The following is an 11,650-nucleotide window of genomic DNA, read 5'->3' as shown; positions in this document are numbered from 1 at the left end:
GTGACCCGGATGCTGCGGGGAAGTAATTCGCTGTGTGTGTGTGTGTGTGTGTGTGTGTATGTCACGTGGGTATGCAGGGACGTCACATGAGTGTGTGGGGATGTCAAGGGACTTGTGAGCTGTGACCAGGATGTGCGGAGATGTAATGCGATGTGTGGGGGTGTCACGTGGGTGTGCGAGATGTCACGTGGCTGTGTGGGAGGTCACCGAGCTTGTGGGGTGTGACCCGCATGAGCGGGGACGTAATGTGCTGTATGGGGATGACACGTGGTTGTGTGGGGATGTCAAGGGACTTGTGAGCCGTGACCCGGATGTTGCGGGGACGCCTGTAATGCTGGTGAGTGTGGGATGTCACGTGGGTGTGTGGGGATGACACGTGTGTAGGATGTCACGGGGCTCGTGCGCCGTGTGGGAATATCACGTGGGTGTGTGGGGATGTCACCTGGGTGTGTGGGAATGACACGTGAGTGTGTGGGATGTCATGGGCTTGTGGGGCGTAACCCAGATGCACGGGGTTGTAATGTGGTGTGTGGGGATGTCACGTGGGTGTGTGGGGACGTCAAAGGGCTTGTGAGCCCTACGGTGTGTGGAGGATGTCACGTGGACTTGTGGGGCATGACCCGGATGTGCAGAGGGACGTAATTCTCGGTATGTGTGAGGGTGTCGAGTGAGTACGTGGGGGATGTCAAGGGGCTTGTGAGCACTCCGTGACCCGGATGTGCAGAGATGTAACGAAATGTGTGGGGATGTCACGGGGGGTGTGTAGGGATGACACGTGAGTGTGTGGGCACGTCAAGGGGCTCGCGAGCCCGGATGTGCGGGACTTCCGTCATGCGGAGTGTGGGGATGCCACGGGCTTGTGGGGCGAGACCCGGATGGAAGGGCGCGCGACGCTTCTGTGGGACCCTAAGCGTGCTGTGGGGGCAGAAGGCCTGCGGCGCGCGACGTGCAGGGAGCGGCCCCTCGAGCTCTCCGAGGGCTGCTTGGGTTTTGGGGCGCCCGAGGGTCCCTCAGGGGAGCGAGCGACCGGGACGCCCCGTCCCTGCCGTCGGGTCTCGGTCTCCCACCGCAGCAGCGGGAGCGGAGGCCGCTGAGGTGGAACCGGCGAGGGAGGCGCCCGCCCACCCGCCCGCCTCGGCCCCGGCAGGTGCGACGGACGCGGCGCTCTAGAGACTCAGGCCTCACGTCTGGGCCGCTCTCGTCAAGGGATCACCGCACGGCGCGGAGCGGGCGACTCGCGGGGCCGGGGCCGCCCGCTCCTCAGCCCAGCGCCGCCGGGGAGGCCCCGCCTCGCGCGCCCCCGCCGCCCGGCCCCGCCCCCGAGCGCGCGTCCCCCGCGCGTGCGCGCGCCCGGCCCCGCCCCTCCCTCCGCTCCCTTCCCGCCGGCAGCCTCGCCGCCGCCGCCGCCGCCGAGCCTCGGGACCGCGCCGCACGCGCACGCGCACACGGCGCAGGCGCGCTCACGGGGGCCGCCCTGGCGGGGCCGCGCTGAGAGGCGCCGGGGAGGAGGCGGCGGAGGAGGCGGAGGAGAGCCGGCCGCGCCGCCGCCGCTGCCGCTGCCGCCGCTGCCGCCGTGTGCGGGTCCGCTGGGCGTGCGACGAGCGGCCGTGCGGAGCCCGCGGCCTGCGAACAAAGAGCGGCGCGGGGGGAGGGGGGCGGCAGCATGGCGGACCGCAGCCTGGAGGGCCTGGCGCTGCCCCTGGAGGTGCGGGCGCGCCTGGCCGAGCTGGAGCTCGAGCTGTCGGAAGGTGAGGCCGCGCGGCGCGGGCGGGCCTGGGCGCCGGGGCGGGCGCGGGGCGGGGGCGCGGCGGGCGCCGTGTCCTTGATGGGGATGAAGACGGCGGGGATGCTGCCGCCGGCCGCCGGGCCTGCGCGCGCGGGAGCGAGAGCGAGAGCGAGCGAGCGAGGCCCGACTTGCCCCGATCGGGCCCAGGCGCCCGCCCGCCCGGGCCTCGATCCCGCGGCGGCCGCACGCGCGACCGACCATTGTTCGTCCGAGGCGGGGGCCCTGGCCGGCCGGGCTGCGTGGGGAGCGGCGGCGCGTGGCTCCTGCGTGCATGTGCCGCGCTGTCACAAGTTCCAGGTCGGGCTCGAGCCCCCCACCGCGGCCCGGGCCCCACCACGACGACGACGACGACGACGACGACGACAGCGGCGGGGCGGCGCGCGGCCCCGCACCGCGGCCACCCGGCACCGCTCGCCCGGGCCCGGCGAACTTTGAGCGGCGCCCGAGTAACGGTTCGGGCCCGGCGGGCGGCCAGAAATAAGCCTCGCGGGGCAGCCTCCCTCCTCCCGGCCTAGGCGCACCCCCTCTCCCCGGCCGCGCACCCCCGCACCCCCTGGGCGCGGGCTCCCGCACGGCCTAGCCGTTCCTTTGGAGGGGAAGGCCTCAGGCCCCCCAAAGGCGCAGGTTCTTCTTCCTTTCTACCTGGGCACAGTGGGCGGTGGCTTGGGGAAAGGCACCTGCGAGGAGGCTCCCTGCACCCCCCCTACTGTGCCGTGGGCTCTTCCCCGCTTTTGCATCTGTGCAGCAGTGTCAGTCCGTGCATCCGTTGCACAGCGTGGGCAGCGCCGCGACGGGGACAGTTGAGGGCCACGGTTCAGGCTGCTTGAGGCTCAGGCGCCGCGCGCCTTGCTTCCCGCGTCCTCCCCGAGGGCTGGCTGACCGACCCAGGTGTGTGCTTGCCCCATCCTCCTCGGGGCACCGTTGAGAACCGTGGCACAATGCCTAGAGAACGAGTCTGCTGTGGGCGATTGCTTGCAGGCGGCCCCAGGATCACCAGTAGTGATTCCTGAGCACCGCTGGATGCTGTCACCTCCCTTTAGCCCTTCCCTAAACTCAAAAACAAAACAGAACAAAACAACTGTGGAGCGAGCTTATTGTCTGGGGAGAAAGTGGAGTGGGTTTGCGTGTTGGGAATAGCACCGTTTCCTCTTTAGAGTCCTCTGCTAGTGCTGTGCTAAATTCTAGCAGTGACTCAATGCAGCCACCCCCACCTCCACCCCACAGCCCTTAGCTGGTCTTTCTCTGACTTAATTTGGTCCATGCTGAATGAATGGAGGCCTTCTTTAAGGTTATTTGGAATTTGATGTCTTGTAACCACACAGAGTGGTTTTACTGGCTTAAAAGAGATAAACCCACTTATTTCCTGGTTGTTGCTTAATAAGACACCATAGAATGGAAGAAACAGAAATCTTTACATCATGGGACTTAAAACAGCCCCAAAGTGAAGTTACGGATCTGAGAGCTACTACAGGGTACGTGGGAGGGTCTTGCATGTGGCCTACTGAGGTTCAATCCCTGATACCCCAAATGATCCTTCGAGCCTGCCAGGAGTGATCTCTGGTCCAAGAGTACACTCTTGAATCTGACTCTAAAACAAAATGAAAAGTTGAAACAATTTTCAATGCCCAATTATCGAAATGTATTGATTTCATATATTCTTTTCTTTATTTTTTCCCTTCAGTATTTGGGCCACACCTGGCAGTGCCTAGCTTTTCCTGATGGTACTGGGGGGACCATATGGAATGCCGGGAATCCAACCTGGGTTGACCCTGTTCAAGGCAAGCACCTTACCTGCTGTACTGTCTCTCTGGCCTCTCACATTTTATTTTCAGTCAGGATTTGTTTGGAGAGAATTCTTTAAATTACTTTTCACCATTTTGTCAAAATATCAAACTATTTTGGAAACATGTGGGAATTTCCAGTGCTCAGTTTCTGCATGGGAGGATGGAAAAACAATTTTATTTCAGGCACATGGCACAGGTTGGAATTCTACCCAGGGTTCCACCGTGGAGTGCCAACCCTAATGGATTTTGTTTTGTCTGGACTTCCAGCACAGCCCAGCTCTGGCTGTCTTCTCTGCAGGTGCTGGCAGGTGTAGCAGTGCTCTTGGTCTTTTGTTGGGTCATTGTTTGGTGAGGGTTGCAGATCTCGGCTTCCCACTCACTCTCTTGTGCCCCATTTACTTGCTGTACTGTCTTCACCTGTGCTCCTTTCTTGCTGGGGTGTGAAGGCACATCCCACAGAGGGCTCTAACGGCAAGTACAAGAGCTTTCTGTGGCGCTGGGTACCACAGCTTGTCCTCTGCCTCCATCCTTTTCATTGGTCTGGTGTTGGTGTGGGTTCAGGGAGCCTTGGTTTGCTTAAGTACACTGGCACAGCATATCAGGAAAGGGAGTGTGTGAGACTGGGCTGCACGAGAGATGGGGCTCCTTCTAGGTATTTTCTCCCAAGGTCAGCTTCTTTCCTTTTCTTATCTACGTTCTTGCCTTTTTGGACTTGTGCATTTTCTGGGCCTAAGAGAGCCTAAAATCAATTTTATTTATTTGTGAATAAACATTTAGCTTAAGGAGATACTTTAATTGGGAACACCATGCATGGTAGACAAGTAACAGAAGAGTCCTCAAGAAAAGCAGATTTATAATTTAGGAAGAAAATTTAAATTTAATTATTGGAAAATTTTCAGTAGTTTTTCTGAACTGATGTTTTCTGGTGGGGTACACAGCAAGGTGTTCTTCTGGGGAACCCTTCCTCTCCCCTTACTTGTTGGAATTTAGGGACTAATTTGTCATAGAGCCTATGAGATCTGTGTTACTTTTTGCAGAAACCTTTAAAGAACACACACCATGCTTTGCACTTTGTTAGTAGTTTGCCAGTGTCTTGAATCAACTCTGGGAGAGTCAGTGAGTTCAGCTTTGCTGGGTAGTGCACCAGATCACTTCACCTACCAAAACTACGTTCCTCAGGGTATCCAACCAGTTTGAAACTGCTTGGCAAGCAGGTGAATGTAATTAATGATGTCAGTGCTGGGTTGGTGACAGTCACTTTTTGTTTGGCCACACCCAGTCTGTTTAGTTCTTAGGGTTGCCCAAATGATACTCAGTGGTCATTAGAGTGATGCTGGGGATTGAACCCATGTCTCATCTATGTGAAGTATGTGCTCAGCTTGTTGAGCTCTCTGTCTTGATGGTCTGGTCATAGTTATAATTAAAAACAAAAGACAAACGAGTAGTTCATGTGTAGTTTGTACATTAGCACCTCCAAGATAGCATCTTCAAGTGATGTGAGCACACTAGATTCGAGGTGGCATTAAAGGATGCTGAACAGAGGACTGACAGATGTGTGGCTCTCTTACATTTCACCTTTGAGCCTGTGGAGAAGACCCACCTTTTCCCCCATCACATTCTCTCACTAGATGGAAAGACAGACTGATGGGAGACTTCTTTTGATTCTCCTCAATAAAGAGATATGGTAGAGGTCACCAGGTCTGGGCTGTGGTGGTTGTGTCCTCTCACATCTCCAATGCACTCTGATCTCTGGGTATTCTTCAGAATTTGTCATGATGCTGCCTCTACTTTGGAGCTCTGACAGAGAACTTCAGTTTTATAAAAAGACTGGAAAGCTTGTCTTGTTGAATTGAAACCATTGTTAACCTGTCCTTAAAGAGTTTACTAGGTGGTAGCATTGATATGTGTGGGATTTGAAATGTGTGGACTTGATTTTTTGGAGTTCCTCAGAAGCATTAAAGGAAGTAGTTTGAGTTTGAATGTTCTTTACTCAATGAATAAAGGCAGATGTCATATTTAGATAGGAAGCCATGGTAGGAAATAGACACACACACACACTCTCTCTCTCTCTCTCTCTCTCTCTCTCTCTCTCTCTCTCTCTCTCTCTCTCTCTCTCTCTCACATATGAAAGGCACAGACCTATAAGGTGTTTCTAAGTGCTTATAAGGTGTTTGAGATGTTCTGTTACCCTCAGATCTGAGCTTTATGAGGTTAAAGTTGTTATGTCTCTGGCTTTGTGCTAGGCCCTCCAGCTTTATATTGTGAGTTTGGACGCTGTGTACTGCTCTGAGTCACTTTTACCTCCTCCTCCAGCCCTTTGCAAACGGGTTGTCTCTTTTTTTAGAACCATTTTTTTTTTAAAGCAGTGATTTATGGGATGAGTTGTAGCATTCTTCTGAATTGCAGAGAGAATAGACTGAATAATCTTGGTTTGGATGTCATGTATATGGATTGAGTCACTCGTTCCAACCCTCGCCATATTATTAACATCACTTCTGGCTCATTTTCATCATCACTGAGTTGGTCACTGTGTGTTTGGACTCTGTTGCTCCCCAGAACGTGTCCTGGTGATGGGGGAAACGTGGAAAGCCTCTGGTCACGTGTTCTGAGGCTGCTCCTCCTCTCCCCCCCAGACTGGGTGAAGCTTTCTCTCCCGTGGGCGCCCACTTTAGCCTTCCTTTGTGTGCTAGACAAAGGTTACTTACTTTTGTTGCCAGCGCTCTGTTCTTTTCTGTGGAGTGGGTCAAAAACTTGTCTTGTCTCAAAAGGAGTAATTGCTTGTGCTTGTTCCTGGTGATAATAATCCTGCTCTGAGAGGAGGGCTCTAATTGAGCAGCCAGCTGGTAGGGGGCCACCTGCCTGCCGCAGGACTCATGGGTCTTGCTGACTTCGTAGTAAGCCCTCGAAGAGGGCAATTGCTGAGCTACTGAAACATCAAGCTAAAATGATCAAAAGCAGTATATTTTTAATTTTAATTTTATTTTTTTGGTGGTGGAGTTGTTGCTATTTACCAGCTACCATTCCCCTGCCCCAATAACAATGCTGACTTTTTTTTTTTTTTGGTGAAACAAAATAATTTCATTTAAAGAAATTTACTTAGAGGGGCAGAAGGATAGTTTTGTGGGTAGTCACTTGCTTTACTTACTCTGAAAATCCCTGGCACCCGTACCTCACCTCTCAATCATCGCTGATTGGAGAGCCAGAGTAAGCCCTGAAAACTGCTGGGTTTGAGTCCCTCCACAAAACAAAACAAAACAAAATACTGACCTCATTTAGAGAAATATGAGGGGGTTGGAGGGAGATATGTGTTCAAGAGAGAGCATGGGCTTCTCCAGAGTTGAAAAAGCCAACACCAAGGAATCTTTAGGGCTTAAAAACTTTTATTTTGCTTTTGGGTCACACCCGGAAGTGCTCAAGGATTACTTCTGGCTCTATGCTCAGAAATCGCTCCTGGCAGGCTTGGGGGACCATATGGGATATGGGGATTTGAATCATGGTCCTCTGCATGCAAGGCAAATGCCCTACCTCCATGCTATCTCTCTGGTCCCTTAAAAACTTTTTTTTTAAATGCTGATTGAGGGGCCAGATCGATGGCGCAAGCGGTAAGGCAGCTGCCTTGTGCGCGCTAGCCTAGGACAGACCTCGGTTCTATCCCCCAGTATCCCATATGGTCCCCCAAGCCAAGAGCAATTTCTGAGCACATAGCCAGGAGTAACCCCTGAGAGTCACTGGGTGTAGCTGAAAAACCAAAAACAAATGAAAACAAACAAAACATTCCTTTGGGGCCAGAGCAGTGGTGCAGGGCGTAAGGCATCTGCCTTGCATGTGTTAGCCTAAGATGAACCACGGTTCGATCCCCTGGCGTCCTATATGGTCCTCCAAGTCAGGAGCAATTTCTGAGTACACATCCAGGAGTAACCCCTGAGCATCACTGGGTGTGGCTAAAAAACCAAAAAAGAAAAAAAATGCTGATCGGGCTGGAGACTTCTGTTTTGTTTTGGGGCCATACCTGGCAATGCTCAGGGTTTATTCTTGGCTCTCTGTGCAGGGATTACTCCTGGTGGTGCTCAGGGAATCATATAGGATGCTTGGAATCAAACCCTGGCCAGCCCTAGGAGACTTTCTTTGAGTCATATGAAGAAAAGATTGACGATCATGGGCCAGACAGATCCCAAGTAGCCTCTTGGTATGGGATAGAATGGCTCCTCATGCATTAATACACTCTTCTGAGCAGTGAGGGTTTTTTCTTACTGAATGATCTAGTTAGCTGAGTCACATTTTTCTCTCTATCTTATTTATTAGATAAATGTTAGTAGAACCACAAACCCCTCACGTGGTCTCTGGAGCCACTCCAAGCACTCCAGGGCTTGCATACATACATACGCCACCCCTGCAAATACACGTGCATGTGTGTGCATGCACACAGACCCAAACCTTCCCTCTGTAGAAAAACCAAACAACTGCATAGTATGTTGCTGTCTCACCAGCTCCCTGAGGTTCTGCCATTTTCCCCAGAGTGGAGGGAGGTGCTCAGGTCCTGCTTCTTTGAGGTTACTGGGATTAGAATGTGGAGAAGCCTTTTTCCAAAGTCTTTGAGTGGCCATTCTGGATTCAGTTCCTGCATTCCAGCTTTGGGACCCTGACTCTAGCTCTGGGGACTGGTCCTACTCCTCCCAGCATATACTGTCACTCTTATGAAAACGTGGAATGTACTTTGAATCAATTTCATTCCATGTTCCCCCTTCTTAGCAAACTGAAATTCGCTTCTCTAGAAAGAGGAAAACAAAAATGGACATGAGAAGAGGCACTACTTGGCTGTAATGAAACCAGGTATAATTGTTAGTGAGGGACTTTAATCATATTGGAAGGTTCTGGGTCTCTAAGCGATGGCAGGACGCACAATTGCTGCAGGGGCTCTGAGGTTCTGTGATGTCAGAGAGTGAGGGGGAAGGTGGACACTGGGAAAGAAGGTCATTCACAAAAGGTCACTTCCTGCCTTCCTTGAAGTCATCGCTTCGTGGGACTGAGACTTTGAAGCACAAAGTTCATTCTTAGTTCATGGTTGGGAAAATGTGGGGGGAACTCCTTAAGAGCCTTTTTTCCCTCTGTTCGTGCATGTGTGTGTGTGTGTGTGTGTGTGTGTGTGTGTGTGTGTGTGATATTCTCCAGACCATCATTTGCTTGTGTGTGTGTGTGATATTCTCAAGACCATCATTTGCTTTCAGACTTGCATCTCTCCAGTGTTCTGGTGTTTAAACCTGAGGACTTCATTCTATACATGGTGACCTGTACTTTTGGAATCTCCTTTGAGTCTTAAATCTTACTTGCAGGAAGTTGTGCGAGGATTCTGAGATTTCTCTGGATGGAATGTATTGCCTACCCATTAGAGATTTTATCCACGAGGAGAACAGCCCAAGGCTCTGTGGGACTGGATGGCTCTTCCCCCACAACCAGTGCCCAACAGGTGGGGCGTGTGGAACCCACTTTTAGGGCTGTGATGTGGGTTATGAGGCCACATTGCAATATCTGCTGGATCTCCTCTGAGTGCTGTTCTGGGACTGAGTTCCTGCACTTTCTAGTCTTGTGTCCCTGCCCTAATTTATCCAGGAGGTCATGGTCGCTGAAAAGGAAGTTGTCCCAAACACATGTGAGTGTGGGAAAAATATGCATATATATCTCTTTTTTGCGTGACTAGTGTTCTCTACAGGGGTGGTTTCAGGGCTGTGGTGCATAGTAGTTTTTTTTTTTTTTTTGGTTTGGCAACACCTACACCTGGTGATGCTCAGGGGCCACTCCTGGATCTGTGCTCAGAAATCGCTCCTGGCAGGCTCGGGACCATATGGGATGGGGGGAATCGAACCTGGGCCGGTCCAGGGTTGGCCGCATGCAAGGCAAATGCCCTACCGCTGTATCGCTCCTGCCCACATATTAGTGTTAAAGACAGATCTTGTTCTTTGCTGTGGACTCCATGTCCTTAAACTGAACTTTTCAAGAGGAAAACATTGGAGGAGGACACACTGTCCCCAGGTTCTGTGTTCAGTCTTGCCAGAGAAAGGCCTTTCTTGGGGTTCTAGCCCAGAAGTTCAAGTAGGTTCTTAGTGTAACCTGTTGGTGTTCCAGCACTGATTGACCAGGAACCAATCTTGGAGCTTCCTTCAGCATTATCCTAAGGCCTTCTGGAGGAGTAACCAGCTGCTCCCGGCTTCTTGCCACTGTCACCCCTGGAAGTCTGGCGGTCCTTCCTTGGCTAGCGCTTGCAAGGTACCTCATCTCTAGCGCCACTTCACCGCCCCCCCCCTTTATTTTCATGGATTATTTTTTGTTTGTTTTTGGGCCACACCCTGCAGTGCTCAGAGGTTACTCCTTGCTCTGCCCTCAGAAGTTGCAACTATTATGCTGAGTAAAATAAGTCAGAGGGAAAGAGAGACACATAGAATGGTTTCACTTACCTGTGGGTTTTAAGAAAAATAAAAGACATTATTGTAATAATACCCAGAGATGAGGGCAGGTAGGACCGGCTCAGGATATGAATCTCATCTCAAGGAGGGGTGAGTGTAGTTAGAACACTGACAACTACCATGACAATGTTACTGAGTAAGAGAAGTAGAATGCCTGTATCAAATACAGGCAGAGAGTGTGGGTAGAGGGAGATGGGGTGCATTGGTGGTGGGAATGCTGCACTGATTAAGGGGAGTGTTCTTTTTGTGACTGAAACCCAACTACAGTCAAGTCTGTAATCACAGTGTTTAAATAAAAACAAACAAACATTGCTTACTTGCTCTTTGATCTTGTTTGTTTTTGGGCCACACTTGGTGATGCTCAGGGGTTGCTCTGGCTATATGCTCAGAAATCACCCCTGGCTTGGGGGACCATATGGGATGCTGGGGATGGTCCGTCCTAGGCTAGGGCCTGCAAGACAAATGCCTTACGCCCTGTGCCACCGCTCCAGCCCCTGATCTTAAAAATAGGAAAAAAGAGCCCAGAGAGATAGCACAGCGGTATTTGCCTTGCAAGCAGCTGATCCAGAACCTAAGGTGGTTGGTTCGAATCCCAGTGTCCCATATGGTCCCCCGTTCCTGCCAGGAGCTATTTCTGAGCAGACAGCCAGGAGTAACCCCTGAGCACCGCCGGGTGTGGGCAAAAAAAAAAAAAAAAAAAAAAAAAAAAAAGGAAAAAAGAGGGCCCGGAGAGATAGCACAGCGGCATTTGCCTTGCCAGTAGCCGATCCAGGACCTAGGTGGTTGGTTCGAATCCCGGTGTCCCATATGGTCCCCCGTGCCTGCTAGGAGTAACCTCTGAACACTGCCGGGTGTGGCCCAAAAACCAAAAAAAAAAAAAAAAAAAAAAAAAAAAAGAATAAAAGTAGTTGTTCCTGGCAGGCTTGGGGGACCATATGGGAGGACAGGAATTGAACCCAGGTCTACTTGGGTCAGCTGTGTGTTGCAAACACCTTACCACTGTGCATCATGGATTTTTTTTTGGGGGGGGGGGGTCACACCCGGCAGCGCTCGGGTTACTACTGGCTCTATGCTCAGAAGTTGCGCCTACGAGGCGCGGGGGACCAATATGGGATGCTGGGATTCGAACCACCCAACCTTCTGCATGCAAGACAAACACCTTACCTCCATGCTATCTCTCCGGCCCCCTGTCCCTGCATCATGGATTCTTTTTTTTTTTGTTTGTTTTTTGTTTTTTTGGCCACACCCGTTTGATGCTCAGGGGTTACTCCTGGCTAAGCACTCAGAAATTGCCCCTGGCTTGGGGGGACCATATGGGACGCCGGGGGATCGAACCATGGTCCTTCCTTGGCTAGCACTTGCAAGGCAGACACCTTATCTCTAGTGCCACCTCACTGGCCCCACATCATAGATTCTTTTTTTTTTTTTTTTGGTTTTTTTTTTTTTTTTTTGGGCCACACCCGGTAACGCTCAGGGGTTACTCCTGGCTATGCGCTCAGAAGTTGCTCCTGGCTTGGGGGACCATATGGGACGCCGGGGGATCGAACCGCGGTCCGTCCGAGGCTAGCGCAGGCAAGGCAGGCACCTTACCTCTTGCGCCACCGCCCGGCCCCTCACATCAT

The 11,650-nt window shown here is 52.3% G+C and overlaps 1 protein-coding gene across 1 annotated transcript in view; it reads left to right on the top strand.

Annotated features, from left to right (window-relative positions):
* The first annotated feature begins 1,570 nt into the window (after positions 1–1,570).
* DIP2C (disco interacting protein 2 homolog C) overlaps positions 1,571–11,650 on the top strand; it is a 218,281-nt gene continuing 208,201 nt past the window's right edge. Inside the window, 1 exon segment of the mRNA XM_049776291.1 lies at positions 1,571–1,748. Coding sequence (XP_049632248.1) covers positions 1,664–1,748 — 85 coding nt within the window. The 5' untranslated portion in view covers positions 1,571–1,663.

The sequence above is a fragment of the Suncus etruscus genome, chromosome 7 (genome assembly GCF_024139225.1).
Source record: "Suncus etruscus isolate mSunEtr1 chromosome 7, mSunEtr1.pri.cur, whole genome shotgun sequence".
Taxonomy (NCBI): domain Eukaryota; kingdom Metazoa; phylum Chordata; class Mammalia; order Eulipotyphla; family Soricidae; genus Suncus; species Suncus etruscus.
The sequence above is the reverse complement of the archived record's forward strand: the minus strand, read 5'-3'. Positions and strand labels throughout refer to the sequence as shown.